At 36.3% G+C, this 19,947-nt stretch overlaps 1 protein-coding gene across 1 annotated transcript in view; it reads right to left on the minus strand.

Moving 5' to 3' along the window:
* Positions 1-19,947, minus strand: part of LOC126195572 (dynein axonemal heavy chain 2) — a 957,657-nt gene that overhangs the window by 413,906 nt on the left and 523,804 nt on the right. Inside the window, 4 exon segments of the mRNA XM_049934198.1 lie at positions 2,041-2,219; positions 3,799-4,109; positions 6,368-6,483; positions 6,580-6,689. Of these exon segments, the coding sequence (XP_049790155.1) occupies positions 2,041-2,219; positions 3,799-4,109; positions 6,368-6,483; positions 6,580-6,689 (716 nt within the window).

A 19,947-nucleotide genomic window follows, 5' to 3' on the forward strand; every position in this document is an offset into this window, starting at 1 on the left:
TTTAACTGTTGAGTGGTGCCCATTTATTACTTGCTATAGTATGAACAACTACTTTTATAGTACGAACAGCTACTTTTAAAAAGTTCCTTAACATTAAAGTATTCATGCCCAGCTAAACAATATTTATGTTTAGTACACAAATTCCATAACTTCGTATACAAAAATTTGTTTAGCAGGATTACGTAATGTTGTCTTTCAAAGCAGTACCTCTTTATAAATACCTTCCTGGCAGTTCTCCTTCAATCACTTTGCATCCATCTTTTCCTTTTACTGTCTTTTTTTTCTGCTTCCTTTAGATCATCCATTTTCTACCCCCTAATTTTAAACACTAACACATAATCTGTTCTTTTTTCCTAAGAATCTATTGGAGTCTTCTGTTAGTCCAATACACCATTCACTTCCAACCTCTAACATTATGTTTATTATCACTCTTTTATCTACCTCTATATTTCATCATATCATACTGCTTTGGAAAGAACTGGATTCAATTCCCTTGCTTCCACGGATTGCTTTATGTGAAAAGACTGGAGCAAAGTAGATATATATTTCCTTTGCTGGTCACATTTTGTTACTAATACATCTTCAAAAGTTGTACAAAATATCAAATTTCTCACTCAAAAAGGAATTCATACAATTTTACTATTCAATGAGTAACTTTCTGATTACTGATGACAATAGTATAGTTAATTCACATGGAAATATTTTTTCCAAAGACATATTTATTATTTACTATATGTAAAAACCATGGAAAAGTGAAATTTTTGATGAGCTAAAAGCTGTTAATTTTAAATTGTTACAGCTTATTTGAAAGCCTTCATTCTCCTCTTTTCAATAAATACTTTATTTTTTCCAAAAACATCATATTTCAAAAATTATTCACAAACAAAATGTTTGTGTTCTAGAATGTTCTGACATTAAAATGTGATTATTTCCAAAATTCAGTACTGTCACATTTTTATGTTTCCAAAAAAACACATTTTCACTAAATTAACTTGTTAGTCTGGTAACTATACCAATTAGAAAATTTCACTTTCTGAAGACTTTTTAGCAAACTCGAGGAATCCTTTTACACAGTGAATTGCTCTCCTATCAAATATTACTGATAATTTTGCCATTTTATAATTATAAAGGTGTTATTAAACAAAGGCATGTTAGTACTTATTGTGTCTTTGCCTCTTTAACTTTACTTTTTTATATTAATATCTAATATGGAATAAGCTTGTATATTACCACTTTTTGGTGCCTATCTTGTGTGCACCTATGAATAGATATCATGGACAAAGCTTTAGACAGTTGCATTACTGGGTCCATGTCATAAACATCGTGCAGTCAGTCCTTAGTATGTAGTCCAAATGTATACATCATGTATCAGTCCTCTAATTTTGCTGTTTTTTAAACTAATAACCAGATGTATTAACTCAGCATTTAACAATTTGTATTCTTCTTTTAATACAAGTGTCTATAAACAGGCACTGTACACAGAATATTAGTCAGTTTCTTGCTGTGTAGTCCAAACATAGCCATCATGTAATTTTCAGCCAGTGTTCAATAGTTACAGTGCAAAGTTAATATCTGGCAACTTTAAAAATTTTGGCAAAATTCTTTTAGATTAGGAGAAGTGCTGGCCCATGATATATTAAGTGTCTAACTCATGAATACAAGCTAACCATGAAAATGTTACTATGTGGCAATAAATAGCAAATGGTGAAAAATTAACTTTTGCAGTGTTATGTATGTTATGTAACAACTCTTTGCCAAATCAAAAAATTACAGGAGGACTAGTCAAGAAGAAATTCCAGAAGACTTCAGGGGCACAATTACATGTCAGAAGTGCTTCAAATTGACAAATGTTTCTACATAAAGTTACAATAATGATAGACTAACAAATAGAGTAAGGAAATTACATACAGTATTTGTTAATTGTTCTGGTATCAAGAGCAGAAAAATCAATAGATTGAGATATAATTAGTAAACAAGTAGATAACTAGTTTTCTGTTCTACTAAATCACTATGATCATCATGGAAATGTAATATTTATACCTGTGTATCATTAAATAGAAATGTAGTAGCTTTATTTTCAACTCCTGTGACTGTGTATAATGTTTTTAAGTCTTCACGAAATTCCTGGACTCGGTATTGTTTTGTAACTTCAATTTGAAATGTTTGATATTCACATATGTATGCTGCAACACGAGATAAAGACTGTCTTCCACTGCCACCTAAGAAAAATAGAGCAAATATTGTGATTTTGTTTCTTATTTGTTTAATCAGATTCTGTGGAACCATTCAAGCAAGAGCTACTTGGTCATGGAATGAGTGAATGCATAGTTTACATAATACTGATTAGAAAATTTATAAACAAAATAATTAAATAACAAAGCATTAAAAATTGTGAGAGACTCTATGAATAAATAACACATTACAGAGAATTGTTATCAATTACTGTAAGGAACTTCTGTACAGGATAGAAAAATGTGCCTTAAAGAAACAATTCAACTTTGGTTTGAATTCTTGTAGCTTATCATTCAGTTTTTTTGGTTCCATTGGAAGCCTGCTGGAAATGAAACTAGCTGAACAGTACTCACCGTACTGTAAAAAGCTTAATGAAGTGTTGTCCAAGTGTATTTCATTTTTCCATCTAGTGTTAACTAAATTAATGTTTCAATATAATAGAAAGAAACATTCCACATGGGAAAAATATATTAAAAAACAAAGATGCTGTGACTTACCAAACGAGAAAGCGCTGGTAGATAGACACAATAAAAAACACACACACAAATTTCAAGCTTTCGCAACCCACAGTTGCTTCATCAGGAAAGAGGGAAGGAGAGGGAAAGACGAAAGGATGGATGGATGTGTGTGTGTGTGTGTGTGCGAGTGTATACCTGTCCCTTTTTCCCCCTAAGGTAAGGCTTTCCGCTCCCGGTATTGGAATGACTCCTTACACTCTCCCTTAAAACCCACATCCTTTCATCTTTCCCTCTCCTTCCCTCTTTCCTGATGGAGCAACCGTGGGTTGTGAAAGCTTGAAATTTGTGTGTGTGTTTGTGTTTGTTATTGTCTCTATCAACATACCAACGCTTTCGTTTGGTAAGTTACAGCATCTTTGATTTTAGAAAAACAAAGATGATGTGACTTACCAAACGAAAGCACTGGCACGTCGATAGACACACAAACAAACACAAACATACACACAAAATTCAAGCTTTCGCAACAAACTGTTGCCTCATCAGGAAAGAGGGAAGGAGAGGGAAAGACGAAAGGATGTGGGTTTTAAGGGAGAGGGTAAGGAGTCATTCCAATCACGGGAGCGGAATTACTTACCTTAGGGGGAAAAAAGGACGGGTATACACTCGCACACACACACATATCCATCCACACATATACAGACACAAGCAGAAGAAAAGTAAAAATAAGGTTTTTGGTGGAATAGTGAAACTGCAAGAAGAAGAATGGATGGAGATGACTTGCAAATGATAAAAGAATTAAATTAACACAGAAACAAGGAAATAAACACTATGGATCTTAACAAATTGGGAACAGCATTAAAGAGAGATGTGGATATAATCTAATAATTAGAAAATATATAAAAGCGATGTCTGTTCTGTTGGTAGGAAATCATTATTAAGAAATGCCAGTTTATGGAGATATTCAGGAAGGTATTTCAATACGGCTGCCCTACAGATACTAGGATCTAAACAATTTTGAAATATGAACAGAAAAGCTGATTCAGTTCTTTCATCCACTCAATCATTCTGTTTACACTTCAGAAAAGAAGTAGTGCTGATTCCTTCTTACCTATGCCTACTAACAACACATTTCCTCTTGGCTGAGAGATCACACGGACTATGCGACAAATGTGCTGTATGGCAAATTTGAATAAGACAAGATCCACACGGGCAACTCCAGGGGTGACATTATATTCTTCTATTTGGCCTTCCAAATGTCTCCTCAGTGCAGCCAGATCTGTTATGTCTTCATAGAATCCATAGCTACTAATGAAGTCAGCAAAGATGGGAGACTCTTTCTCAGGACATACACTTGAAAATGTTAAATCAAAATGTTTTCCCAGCTGATCATTCATTTGGTTAAAAAACCATTCAATATCTCTGAAAAAGAATTTAGGAAGTCATTAAATTCAAGATTAATACAGAAATGTACGTATCAAATGTATATAGCAAATAGAAATTATGGTATGTATTTGTATTTGTTTTATTTTAACTTATGCAACAGCAAACATATGGTACTGAAATGCCCTTTATTTCATGAATTAATGTTTTATTCACAATACATATTACAGTTATCAATGTAAAAAACTGGATGAGTGTGAGTAGGATTCGCTTTCTGAGGGTTCCAAACCTACTTAATTGTGGATATATATAGTTAAATACAGGTTCTGATGAGTGAGTTTGTGCGAATCAAAATATGTGACACAGATATCTGTATATTTTGATTGCAGTGACTCGTAAGCTTAACTTTTTTACTCTGGAAAGGGACTGTAGATCTTAGTATTTGACAAAATTTACATTTTGCACCTCTACCCATTCCTGAGAAAAATAGAACTTATCAGACAAGTTGACAGAAAGAAAACAAAGTAATCCTATATGGGTTCTGTTTTTACAGAATGAGGTACAAAACTCTAAAAATAGTAACAATAAGATCAAACAATGTAAACTGTGGGTTGGAACATCAACAATGTAGGAAAAGACAGACTGCTACTTACCATAAAGAAGACACATTAAGTTGCAGACAGGCACAATCAAAAGACACTTACTTAAAGCTTTTGGCCACTGCATTTATCGGTAAAAGAGAAAAGCACACCATTCATACAAATGAACAAGCACACCTCACGCACATGACTGCCATCCCCAACACCTCGGGCTGGGAACTTCCAGCCCGAGATGCTGGAATTGGTGGTCATGTGTGCATGAGGAGTGCTTGTTTGCATTGATGATTTCTCCAACATGGCCTGCCAAGTAGCCCAGTCCATGGAGTGGGATACACTGCTTGGCAGAGAGCTGTCATCAGTTTATCATGGACGGCCAGAGCAGTTACCAACATGAGCAGACCCATTATATTACACCTACTTCTCTCTTGACTACTTTTTCAATGCCAAGGATAGTGTGTTGTGTTGGCCATCTAGGATGCACAATGTCATTTGTCATTCCACCCACACTATAACCAAGAACTGTACAGTTGCTTCACAATCACAATGAAATCATTAGCAAGGCAACATGTATATTGGCCAGGCATTAATAAGGAAATTGAAATAGCCGTCTGCTCTTGTTACACATGCATCCAAAATCAGTCAGGGGAAAATACAATGATAATAATTTTAGACTACAAGTAACAGGCTGAAGGGAAATAAACAAATAAATGATGGTGGTGGATGATCTCTCCAATTCCCCATTTTTGGACAAATTTCCTCAATGATTAACCACATACAGAACATGCAAACACATTCACAACAGAGGGAGGAATGAACACAATTGTATGAAAAATTTCTGCCAGAGGAATGGAATATCCCGCCTGACCAATGAGTCTCTCCAATCAGCATCAAATTCAGGAGCTGACAGATTGCCCTAAGACATTTTAAAATCAGAAGGCAAATAGGATGCACATTCAGTCTCACATGGAAGCCTTTATGAGCTTCCTCATGAGTTATCAGTCCATCTCCCCATCGCCCCCCCCCCCCCACCCCCACCCCGCACGACCATCATCAGTCAGTTGAGCCAGAGCCCAGAGCATGTGGTTAACACAGAATTATCATTCAGACACCCAGGTAAGGGATCTGTTCATTTGTCCTCAGTGCCAAGTGCCTCTTGCATTGTCATGAGTCATAGGGGATGCAGTTATTTGAAGTCACAGTTGGCCGGAACCAGCTGGTCTGCTATCAAACCAGCTGTGGCCCTGACAACCAGATGCAACTGCATTCCATACCATGCAGAGAAGCCTTATGATTGTCCCATGCCTGGCTGTGTTCCAAGCCATTGCACCCATCTCCACTTTAGGGCAATACAACCTCTGAAAGCACTTCAATTACAAGCCATAGAAGATGAGCCTACAGTATCAAACCACACCCCACATCACATTGTAACCACCAGACTCACACACACCTTGGAAAGACAGGTCAGCTCATGAAGGCAGGCCCCAGTGCCAACTACTCAGATAACTCACTATCTATCCTACAGCTCTTAAATGAGGCAGATTCCATTATCCCTGTCTCTCTCCCCATGGAGATAGAGCTGCTGGCTGGGTTACCAGAATCACACACAAAATAAAAATAAAAGAATAAGTAAACCACAGAATATAATGAAGGAATAACATATAACATCTAATTCCACATCATTTTATGAATTACACTTACTTCTCATCAACAAGTCTGTCATTAAATACTCTGTAACATTCATGGACCCATAGTCTCAGCATCCTATTTTTTGTATAATGGTATTCACGGTGACTTCTCAATAGACCTTGAAAAACCTAAAAAGTAATGATTAAAAATCAAAGAAGAAAATAAATTGTAGCTTTTTAGTGAAATTACTGTTAAATAAAATCTATACAAGATTTTCACTTTACCTTTGATATATCTCGCAAGTTGAAAAGATAGTGAATTTTTGTTGGTGTTGGCAACATTTTGGAGCAAACTGCATTGTACAGGTCAATTGTTGCAAGTGTTATTTCATGAGCTGCAATGAAATTTCAATATACGCATTTATTAATATTAAGATTATTCTTATAAAATGCAAGAGAGGAAAGTCTTAGACTTTAGTACTTACATAGTACAGTCTTGTTATACAACTTACAAAAGGATTTAGTCAAATCAGAAAATTTGTAATGGCAGTTAGAAAAATTTCATGGATAACAAATCTAAATGCCTTCTCTAGAAACTATTTAGAAAACATGTCTGAGGAACCTAATCACAGCCAAATGTTATTAGACATATTGATAACAAAGAGTCCTTAAATTTTGAAGTAATACTGAGACTGAGGCCAATGGCTGTACACAAGCAGCACACCAATAATCATCAGGTTTCAAAAGTTTAAATAAAAGTTAGAAAGCCAGTATGTTGAGTAAACTAGAAAAAGTTGAGTAAACATGAAAAAGATTTATGGCTCAAGTTTGGATGCGTAAAGGCATATTAAATGAGTTGCAGCAGACATTGCATACACTACCAGGGAATATTACTTTTGAATTCTCTACCACAAAAAATATTTAGAATATGAAAACAAAAATTAATTTGGATATGAAAATGTATTAACAAATAATTTATAATTATGGATACCTTTCACTCTTTCCAGCTTTTCATAACCTTAGAGGATGTGACCTACAAAGTAAAAGGAGCACACTTTCTTAACTGTGCCTTACTCTGGCATTTTTACAGGATTTGGTTTACAAAATGCCTTACTTGAACTCATAAATGATGTTATAATCTATATAAATAAGAAGAACATTCCTCTTGGTTCTTTCATGACCTTTTAAATATGCCTGAGTCTATAGAATTTTAAATTCCATTTGAAAAAAATATAATGTTATGATAATAGTGGCATGTAACTAGCATCGAAAGAATCTTAGTGCTATAAGGTAAAACAGAGGAACACACTAAAAGAGTGGAATAAAATTAACACAGATTGAGAGAACACAGCATTTTGTATTCTGTACAGTCACTACTTTACACCTTCCTACAGCTGATCTAAACAAATCATTCAGTAAGGTTATTAAAAAATACTTCAAGTGTTTTTAGTTGCTACAGAATCAAACTGACTTCTATGAACAACTACAGACACTTGTAGCATGAGTGGATATGTATAAAAGTTAGTTTCATTTAGTTTCTTAAGAGTTTAATATTTGTCTTTTCGTATCATTTTAAACACATCATTTGAAGATGGCATGCTAAAAAATAGAAAGTACTAATGACACACCATTTGCATGAGCTAAGGGTGAAATATACATAAAGAAAATCATTTACCCAGTGCCAATGCCAGCCACAGACAAAACATACACAACAGACATACAATGTTACAAGTGCTGAGTACGAACGAAAACAGAACGAAGCTGGAAATCCTCAATAACTGTGTCAAGTGCTATACTATCTAAACTGGTGCTAGAGTGAAAATTTATCAAAACATCAGGAGTGTCCTTGACAAACAGGATGAACTTCTCATGCCCATACAGAAAAATGAAAGGACACACAGAGTGTCAGCAGGTGTATTGTGTATATAAGAACATTACATGGAAATCACTGAAAGTCCTCAGATTTATTGTGGTAGGTACTAGCTAATATTATAATACTGTACACCTTTCACATGAATAAATGCTGTGTTGACCAGATCTTTGAATACTGTGGCACAATTGTGGATCAGGAAACAAAAAACTTGTAACACTGACAGTTTACAGGCCACCAGCAAAAAGTATTTTAAGTATAATGAAAGCAGTTCTAGAAACAGTTTTAATAGGTTATCCACAGTTAACTGGAGAATCGTCATTTGTGAAGATTTTACTATTGATTTTCTGTCAGATAGTACTGATCAAGGGCACCTAGAGTTGATTATGCCCAGCTTTGTATTTTTCCAGCAATAATTTATCAATGAGGATTGAACAACATAGTGCAACACCAACTGACAATCTGTTTTTAGGTCCAAAAATGTGGTAATGACATGGCTATAAAAATAATAATTTATTTGACCATGCAGGACAAATGTTAACAATAAAATATACAGACCAGTAAGGTACAGGTAATAGAAGAAAAGTTTGTATTGCAGAGTCATAAACAATGGCTTGATTGCAATGTGTAGAGAGAAATTTTGGGAAGAACATTGAGGAGAAATTTATAAAGCAAACAGTGTAAATGGAAATTTTAGCTATTTCTTAGTTTTATACTGGCATAGCAGACTAAAGCTGCCTAGACAGAGCCACTATTTATATTTATGGCACCAGTGTCTAAGAAATAAAGTACATTTCAATGGAATTTCATACTTCATTCTGTTCATGAAACGGATATATAATCTTGCCATAGTTATTGATTAGTAGCAGACTTACTTAAAAAAATTAATACAATTGGTAACTTTTATATGGAAGGCTGTAGATTGCAGTGCTATGAAGGTGAAATTATGTTGTTTGTATTGGTAGCACTGTCGAAAAAAGTATCATATCATAGTATAAACACACGTTGTATGTGGAAGTGCTAAATTTTTTTTTTTTGCAGGAAAGTGATAAATAAACATGCACATCTCTCGAAAAGTAAAGTATTCAGCAAACCAAAGTGTTTAAGAAATGTGGGTTTCATGGCAACAGATTTTCAAAGAAAGGGATACATCGTGTACAAAATGTGGCACATAAATTAAAGACAACAAAACACAGCCCAACTTGTCAGTAACACCCATTAATGCTTCGAAGATTAGAGTAAAATATTGTGAAACTCAGTTTTCTGAAAAATAAAGTTATGTAAAGAGTAGATTAGGTTATATACTGATAGATTTAAACATCCAAACAAATGTGTTTGGTGAATGTGTCAGTTGTAAAGTATGTGGATGACCAGTTAGTTTACATGGAGACAGTGAGGTATCAAACGGACTAGCCAGGAAACTTATCACTGATTGTGCTATTTGTAAATACACTCATTCATTTTGGAATTCTGAAGAGTGATAAGATAATTTTTTTGAAGTCAGTGTCAGTTGGTTTTATGAATTGAGAGCTATTGGCAAAGGACAGACTGCGGTGTGTGCTGCAATGAATATGCCATGCCCACCTTGTAAAATCGACAAGTATACAGATTTTATTGGAGCTGCTGTGGAATCTGTTGCATGTGAGTCAATGAAGTTGCAAACAAAGCTGATGAAATAAATGATGGTATGACTGACAAACCAGCAACTTCTGATGGCACTGTCTGAGAATTCTATTGCTATGGTTACTAGTGTGGATACTGGAAAAGTATGCACTCCCAGATTGTAACAAAACATTGTTACAAATATCAATCAGGAAATGAAGAAGAACATATCTGTGACCGAAATTATGAAGGAACAAGTGGTGGTATGGATGCCTCTGCAGCTATTGAATTTTTTAGTCCATCTATGAATCCCCATCTATGAGTCCCCTGCTCAGCCTTTTGGTGATAAAATTATCACAAAACTGGAATGTGTCAGTAATGTCAAAAAGAGAATGGGCACCAGGTTAAGGAAGTTGAAACAAAGTGTGAGAGACAAGAAACTTTCTGATGGTAAAACCATAAGAGGCAGGCTGAGAGACAAAATTATTGATGAACTACAGCAATATTGTGGGATGGCCATTAGAAGTAATACTCATGATTCATTGAAAATGAAGCAGGCAATATGGGCTACCTTCTTCCACAGACTGTCCACAGATGAAAAACCAATACACCAACTTTGCCCTACTGGACCATATTCCTGGTGCAATTATCGTAATGCCCCGTATTCAAACAGCTCATACAGACATAAACGTTCCATCACAGCAGCAGTCATGATATAAAACCTGTTTACAGACACCTGTCAAATTCCGAATTACTGAAGAAGTGTCTGCATGGTCAAACTCAAAATCCAAATGAGTCTTTCAACAATCTCATATAGACTTGCTTACCAAAACGTGTTTTTGTTGGAATGAAGACACTAAATTGGGGGGCTCAGTGATGCTGTTATGCTTTTAATGATGTCAACATTGGTAGGGTGAAAATTCTACAGCAAATGGGAATTAATCCTGAAGCAAACTGCACCAAGGAACTTGAACTGATGGACAATGTTCGCATATGCGACACAATTGGCCACTAAGGAGCACAGAAAGAAGAAAAGAATAAGAATCTTGGAAAAGATCAGGAGGATGATACATAGTATGGTGCAGTGTGCTTCTGCATGAGAAAAATAAAAAACAAAGCACATATTAAGAAGTTTCAGTTTTTCGAAACTTTAGAAGTGACCCTGAAAATTTATAATTTCTTTTGCATTTTTCCAAAAATTTCTGAAACTGCTAGGAGTAGAGTAACCAATTTTTCACAGAGTGGCAACATACATATTCTGAGTATACTGAACTAAAAGAAAAACATAATCTTAAGTATAATTATAATTATTTAGGACAAAGTACAAAAAATTACACATAATTTTAACAGTGTAATTAAAAAATTTTATTTCCGAAAGCAGTGACTGAAATGAAATGATTGTATTTCAGTGGACTCAAAATACTACATGTAATGTCCTGTAAAAATTTTATGTCAATTGCTTCAATGGTTTCTGAAATACAGGGTAGCCAAATTACAAAATTTAATACTCTCAAGATAGGGCATTCCAACTCCTTTTAACATACATAAAATGTCCCAGAACACCTTATATGCAAAGAAAAGGTAGTTCCTCATGATTAGAGAAGCTTATAAAAATAGCTGTGAGATACAAAAATGCAAGGACCATGATTCGCATTTGGTTTGTTTCAATGATTAATGATGTGGTGTTCTAATTGTGCCACAGTGTAAAAAGTTAAACAGTACCATCTATGTTGTCCAAATTAGTAAATTCAGGCTCACATTATGAGTATATTGCATATTTTTTGAAGAGTGTGTTTCCCTTCTTATGCAGCTGGTAAGTGTCATCTTATCATCAGCCTCATGATAATCCTACACAAGCTATTTTCCGAGAAGCTATGCTACTTTCTGCACTAATATCATTATTCAGAATTGATCTGTGAATGTATATGGTGCCTTGAGGCTGCGAAAGACAACATATGACTATTTGAGTTTGCATAATGTATTGTTAGAATGCTGCCATATCCACGGTTTTTGTGACATTTTCTAAGAGCTAACAGGCAACTGCAAGGTAAAGAATGTTGACAACATTAATATGACCTGTAGCCTCTTGTTCCAAGGAAAAAACAAATTTTCCAAAAAGAAATCAAAAGACTTATTAGTAGCTGAATGAGCTCGCCACTTCCTCATCAGAGAAATATTCCTTTTGTTTGCATTTTGAGCTTACATACTACAATAGTGTAGATGTAAATTAAAAAATTATGTATGGACGATGGTGCAATTACCTTAAAAAATGGGAAAAAATTAAAGTTAGACAGAACTTTTCTTTAGCATGCTAATGAATTATTATTTATTTTGCATTAATTTTTTGTAATTTCAATCCAAGAATTTTTATAAATGAGTCTGCATTAACACAATGAAAGAACTGTCACAAGTATGACATCTGATCGATTTCTGCTGATATTCAGAGGCTCTGTGACATCACCTGCCTGTGTATTCCCCCTATCTAACAGACACTGACATTTTTATGTTCAGTTTGCAGAAATTTCATGCACCATTTTGTGATGCCACTGAGCATGCTAATTCTGTGCTACAAGTTTGAAAATAGCTCCTAGACAGCATGAATGAATCCATTTTCCTGCCATCTTGATGAGCAGATGAATTTCTCTGTTCAATGAGAAGTACCATATTCAGTTTCAATTACACTGTAAAAAGTTATAAGACAGTATATGAGAAAATTACTTAAATCTGATTTATATACAATTTAAATACCACATTTATGGAAAAAAACTGCTATTTGATCGATTTGAAAAACAGAGAGACGTTTGGATAACCAGATCTCTCTATTAACTAGCAGAGGAAGGTATCTCATACCAGCATCTAAATTTTGTTGTACTCTATGGAACGTCCAGTGAACAAATGTAGTGCTACAAAAGATTTCCTCAGCAGCAGAAGTTGGTTGTCCAATTATCTGAAGACAAGCACTAGTTTTACAATTGCCATATCATCCTAAAAGTTGCCACAGTCAGACAACAAATAGGTTATGGAACAAAAGTTCAATGAATGCTGCTAGGCATATCATTGGTGGACTGTACAACCATTGCCCTCTTGCGTGACTATCTAACACTTTCCGCCAGAATGTATTAGATGCCTGTAAGGGATGGTGACCATAGGACAACTGCAAGTACACTTCTGTATCAGTGGATTTACTGTAAACAGAATGGTTAGGGATTCAATCTCTTCCCAACTCAAACCAACATACCAAAAACTGGTAGATATCCATTCTTCTCTCATTCCATGCAAAAAGGAAACCTCATGATCAAGCCCAGATGACCACGACAGTTGACCAATCGCTGTGTCACTCTCAATCATTCATCATCAGATGCACTATGGAGGAGCATGGGGTCAGCATAGTGCACTCCTGGCCACTGTCAACAGTCTGACCTCAGAGCCGCTACCTCTCAATCAGGTAGCTCCTCATTTGACATCATGAGGCTGAGTGCACTTCGGTCCAGTCCTCCCACTAGAGACAAATCCCTGGTAGTAGTCATTCCGTAGAAAACTTAATATTCCCACGAATAGAACTGAGATGTTCCACAAAAGCAATAAATTTTATACACTCCTTTGGGCCTCACTATGAATGTCTCATCAAAATACCTCCAGAATACTAACAGCTTTAAAAAAGAAGTTTTCTCATCTAAATTCTCCCAAAACAAATTTACCATCATGGTAGAAAGTGGATTATGTAATTTAAAACCATTGATTTGTTCAAGATAATGGTTATTATAATACTCACAGGAAAAGTGGGTCAGACATAATAAGCCTTACATTTTGGTGGAATAATCCACGGATACCACCTCCAAGTATGGTGTATATAAGAAAACAGTTTTTAGAACAGTTAAACAATCTGTCTTGGACAAGGTAAATGGTCAGGCTGAAGTAGTTAAGATTCTGACTTGTATAAGGCCCCTCAGATGGAAATACCACAGGACCAGAAATCATCAAGAAGACTGAACCACAGCTACCCATGAACAGAAAAACTGCCAGATGGTTTTGAAGAAGAAACTGGTATAGGGTTCATAGGCATTATAAAGCCACAGTTCCACACTCATTCACACTATTAATTCCTGTGAGTAGTGTGCACTTGATCCCCTCAAGAACTTTCACCAGAGATTATAAAGATGCAATGTGTATTCAAACTTGGCCATCAAATCTCCAGCAATAAATCAATTGTGTTTGCTTAATATTTTAGTCTTCCTGCTGTATTGGAATAGATTACAGGTGGACTGTTCATGAAGGAATGGATTGGAAGGAACAATTCACTAAACTGAATGGAAAGACTGAGGAACAACTTCTGAGGAATGGTCATTCACTGTTCACTTCAGCCAATGATGCTCCTGCCTTTGTCTCACTTTTATTTGGATGGCCACTCATCCCTTATTCATTTCGCTGTGTTTGACATTCTCACTAAATGTCAAACTTCTCAAAATATTGACTTCTGATACTTTGCATACGCCATTCTGTACTCACAGTCTATAACTTGAACCACTTCCAAATTCAATCATGCTGGACTTGTTAAAGGCCTTCTCTCCTTCTTCTTCTCACAGTCCAAATAGTGGAAACACTTCTCTGCCACCAGCCCAACAAATCAAACTCTACCCAAAATCAATGCTGAATACAGCCTGACTCAATTCACTCCTCCGTCCAACTGTGATCCACCCCCACCACTCTCTAATCACACTCTGTTAACATTCCAGAATTTCACAACCTCAAACTTTGTCTCACCATCACTCCCCAAATCCCTCACCACAGAAACCAATCTTACATCCACAGAAAGAACTGCAATCCATCACCAAAAACTAATTCTGACCTTATACGCAATTCTGCCTGCTGAAAAAGGCTCCACCACTAAGGTTGTGAACCAAATGGATTACCTGATTTGGGGACTCCACCACTGGTCAGATTCATCTGCCAACAAATGTTACCACAGTGAACCCATTCCAGAAATCCAACAGGATCTCCAATCCCTTCTCAGATCCTTGGGCCCATCCCAGAACCTCTACCCCAATTGTATCTCTCTCCTCAATTCTACAACTCCCTGTACTCCTACCTCCTGCTCCATAAACCCAACCACCCAGGATGCCCCATCTGATTGGTTACTGTGCCCCCACTCAGATACATCACTACTGATGCCAACTCCCTCTACACTAACATCCCTACTGCCCCTGGCCTTGCAACTACTGAACAACATACAACCTTCTCACTGGCCACCATGACCAACTATATTCCCACCTACAATTACATCTCATTTGAAGACATCATCTACAAACAGATCTGTGGTACAGCAAGGGGCACCTGCATGGCACCATCCTATGCCAGCCTATTTTACTATTTCATTTACACGTCTAGTTCCATAGGACCAAATTGAGGAGCAAATCCCAAAGGTCATGGAATGTGTCAGTAGATGAAATTACAACATAAAAGTAATAACAGATAAAATAAAATGTTTATGAACCCAAAAAAAATCAAGCCTTAGGTTTAAGTAAATGCAATCAACAATATAGGAAGCAGCTTAATTTTTCAAGAAACTACTCAACAGAATAGAAGGAGTAACCCATAACGAAACTGTTCAGTAGAGTTAATGAAGTGCGATCCGAATGCAGATTGGATTTCTGCTGAGTATTAACTGAGTGAAAGCTGTTAGTTCTTGGGAATAAGCTGCTATTGTTAACAAGAAATGACAGTAAAGAATATATATATTGAGAGGGAAATGTCAAAATACCCAGACTAGTAAACAGGGGTCGACAACAGGTTCGCGAACATACACCACTTATTGCCCGAACTGCCCGTTTCTGAGCAAAAATATCCGTTTAGAATGGGAAGAGTTACCCCAAAATGTAATACTATATGACATAAGTGAATGAAAATAAGAAAACTAGACTAATTTTCATGTTGAACGATCACTTACTTCAGGTACTGCTCAGATAGTAAAAATGGCAGCTGTGAGTCTTTGAACAAGATGGACTTTCCACAACGGTTTACTATCTATCTGAACACCTAGAAATTTGAACTGTTCTGTTTCACTAATCATATTCCCATTCTGTGAAATTAAAACATTGGGTTTTGTTGAACTGTTTGTTAAAAGCCTGGTGGTTTTAGTTGCCTGAGACTGCAGTCATGTCTGTGTGTGTGTGAGTGTGTGTGTGTGTGTGTGTGTGTGTGTGTGTGTGTGTGCATGTGTGTGTGCATGTGCATATGTCTGTTGTTGACGATTGCCTTAATGGCTGAAAGTTATAATTGTGAGAGTCTTTTTGTTGTGCCTATCTGCGACTCAGCATCTTCACTATATGGTGAATAGCAACTTTCCTTCTCTTAATATTGTTACAGTCCATCCTGGATTTCCCACTGTTTGATTTAAACTGTAATAACTGAGTCTCCCTGTGACTTAGCATTAGTTTATTTTCTACAAGATATGAACTTATGTCACGAACTGCACTATTTGAAACAAAACCAATGTTGCACACAACATCCTTTACTAACAAGGTAATGTCATCAGCAGACAGATATGTTTTAAAATTACCCATAATACTAGAGGGCATATCATTTATATAAATAAGGAACAGTAGAGGCCCCAGCACCGTTCCTTGGGGTACCCCCCCCCCCCCTTTGCTCCATTTGACCGTACCCCACACAGACACCACATCACAGCCATTCTCAACACTGTGAATAATTACCTTTTGTTATCTGTTGTTAAAATAAGAGGTGAACCAACTGTAAGCTACTCCCCATATTCTGTAACGATCCAACTTCTGGACCAATATTTTGTGACCAACACAATCAAACACCTTGGTTAAATTAAAAAACATGTCTAGTGTTCAAAACCTTTTGTTTAATCTATCCAGTACCTTACAGAGAAGAAGAGCATATAGCATTTTCAGTTGTTAAATGACTTCTAAAGCCGAACTGTACTTTTGATAGCAAATTATGTGATATAAATGATCAATTATCCTTACATACACAGCCTTTTCAATAACTTTAGGGAACACTGATGGCATAGAAATAGGTCTAAAATTGTTTACATTATCCCTTTCTTCCTTTTTATATAGAGGCTTCACTACTAAGTACTTTAATTGTTCAGGAAACTGACTGCTCTTAAAGGAAAAATTAATATGGATAAGCACAGAATTAACCTGCAGCACAGTACTTTAATACTCTGCTAGGAATGCCATCATATCCATGAGAGTCATTAGTCTTCAGTGATATAATTATTGACTCAATCTCCCCCTTGTCAGTATCACAGAGGAGTATTTCAGACATCAGACTCACAAGGGGAGGCCGCCAATTGCGAAATTCAGATTTGATTCATACTGCACATAATAAAAGCTCATGGCCAGAGATGTAATGTGGCAAAGCACCAAGATGCACTTCTCAGCCATTGTCGAGAAAATAGGCAGTTAAAAGAAACCGTTGCAGTGAAATACTCTCTACGATTAATAATTCTCAACAGCGTCGTGGCGCAGCGGTAAGCGCTCTGGTTCCTAATCCGAAGGTCGCCGGATCAAATCTCGCGCTATGCAACCATTTTTTTTTTTTTTTTTTAATAATTCAAATATATATATATAAAATTCCCGGCAATCAGTTGCAACAATTATGCATATAATAAGTTGTTGAAAGTCGTTTGTCGTGGAAAAACTGGCGACTTCGAACATCATTATGTTTTCCGCAAACAAAGTTGTATTTCACAAATGTTATTAATTGTCTTCATAATGTTAACCACGCATAGTTAACGGAAGACATAGAAACGATATTCCGAAACGAATACGTATAGCGTAAGTCAAACGTTCGAATTAGAATAGAGACCCCACGAACACAAATTTGCTGTGGCGGGTATGAAATATAAACTCCGTTACTCGCTCGTTACACTTGAATGACAGATGTTGAATGGGCCGAAACGAGCCGCCGCATAACAGCGTAGTTGCCTGCTAACTTCGAAAGAAGGTAGATGCGGTCCCTAGCGCAACTTATAACATCGTCGAAAATCAGTGCGGACGGTAGAGCTTTGGTACACCCTGTTAAAAAAAACGGGAAACTGGAGGCGGTACAATTGGAGAGCGATCCGCCTTCACCAACATGCATAAGCAATTCATTAATATATATATATATATATATATATATATATATATATATATATATATATATATATATATATATATATATATATATATAAAAAGAAAGATGATGAGACTTACCAAACAAAAGCGCTGGCAGGTCGATAGACACACAAACAAACACAAATATACACACAAAATTAAAGCTTTCGCAACAAACTGTTGCCTCATCAGGAAAGAGGGGAAGGAGAGGGAAAGACGAAAGGATGTGGGTTTTAAGGGAGAGGATAAGGAGTCATTCCAATCCCGGGAGCGGAAAGACTTACCTTAGGGGGAAAAAAGGACAGGTATACACTCGCACACACACCCATATCCATCCACACATACAGACAGCTGGCAGGTCGATAGACACACAAACACACACACAAAATTCAAGCTTTCGCAACAAATTATTGCCTCATCAGGAAAGAGGGAAGGAGAGGGAAAGACGAAAGGATGTGGGTTTTTGGGTAAGGAGTCATTCCAATCCCGGGAGCGGAAAGACTTACCTTAGGGGGAAAAAAGGACGGGTATACACTCGCGCACACACACACATATCCATCCACACATATACAGACACAAGCACATCCTTTCGTCTTTCCCTCTCCTTCCCGCTTTCCTGATGAGGCAACAATTTGTTGCGAAAGCTTGAATTTTGTGTGTGTGTTTGAGTGTCTATCAACCTGCCAGCGCTTTCGTTCGGTAAGTCACATCATCTTTGTTTTTAGATATATTTTTCCCACGTGGAATGTTTCCCTATATATATATATATATATATATATATATATATATATATATATATATATAGAGAGAGAGAGAGAGACTTACCAAACAAAAGCGCTGGCAGGTCGATAGACACACAAACAAACAAACACAAATATACACACAAAATTCAAGCTTTCGCAACAAACTGTTGCCTCATCAGGAAAGAGGGAAGGAGAGGGAAAGACGAAAGGATGTGGGTTTTAGGGAGAGGGTAAGGAGTCATTCCAATCCCGGGAGCGGAAAGACTTACCTTAGGGGGAAAAAAGGACAGGTATACACTCGCACACACACACACATATCCATCCACACATACAGACACAAGCAGACATATGTGATATATTTTTTCCACGTGGAATGTTTCCCTCTGTTATATATATATATATATATATATATATATATATATATATATATATATATATATATATATATATATATTTTAATTACAAAGAACTAATAATAAAAAAAATTGCATGGTGCGAGATTCGATCCGGCGACCTTCGGATTACGAAACCGAGCGCTTACCGCTGCGCCACGACGCTGTAGAAAATTACTAATCATCGAGAGTATTTCACCGCAACGGTTTCTTTTAACTGTCGATTTTCTCGACAACGGCTGAGAAGTGCATCTTGGTGATTTGCCACATTACACCTCTGGCCATGAGCTTTTATTATGCGCAGTATGAATCGAATCTGAATTTCACAATTGGCGGCCTCCCCTTGTCAGAAAGGCATTTTCCAAAAGAGTTGTGTGATTCCCTGTAGAAACTAAGTTTTTATTTAATTCGCCAGCAATGCTAAGAAAATGACTGTTAAATACTGTATATATTTCTGACTTATCAGTAAGAGAAATATTTTGTCTAAGAACTGACTTTATATCATCGACCTTGTGCTGCTGACCAGACACTTCCTTCACAACTGACCATATGGTTTCAGTTTTATCCAGTGAATTAGGTATTCTATTTGCACACCACATATTCTGTGACTTCCTAATAAAATTTTTAAACAATTTACAATACTGTTTGTGATGGGCTATTGTAGCTTGATTGTGACTACTTCTAACATTTTGATATAATTCCCACTTTGTTCCAGATAATATTCTTATCCCAGTAGTCAGCCACCGAGGCTGCCTTTTACTGCTAGTACCCTGTTAAGAATGTTCTAATGGAAAGCAACTCTCAAGGAACATGAGAAATGTGTTAAGGAAAGCATTATATTTATCATCTATGTTATGAGCACTATAAACATCCTGCCACTCTTGTTTGTTAACGAGGTATAAAAAACTCTTTATGGCCAC

Source organism: Schistocerca nitens, chromosome 7 (assembly GCF_023898315.1).
Source record: "Schistocerca nitens isolate TAMUIC-IGC-003100 chromosome 7, iqSchNite1.1, whole genome shotgun sequence".
Taxonomy (NCBI): domain Eukaryota; kingdom Metazoa; phylum Arthropoda; class Insecta; order Orthoptera; family Acrididae; genus Schistocerca; species Schistocerca nitens.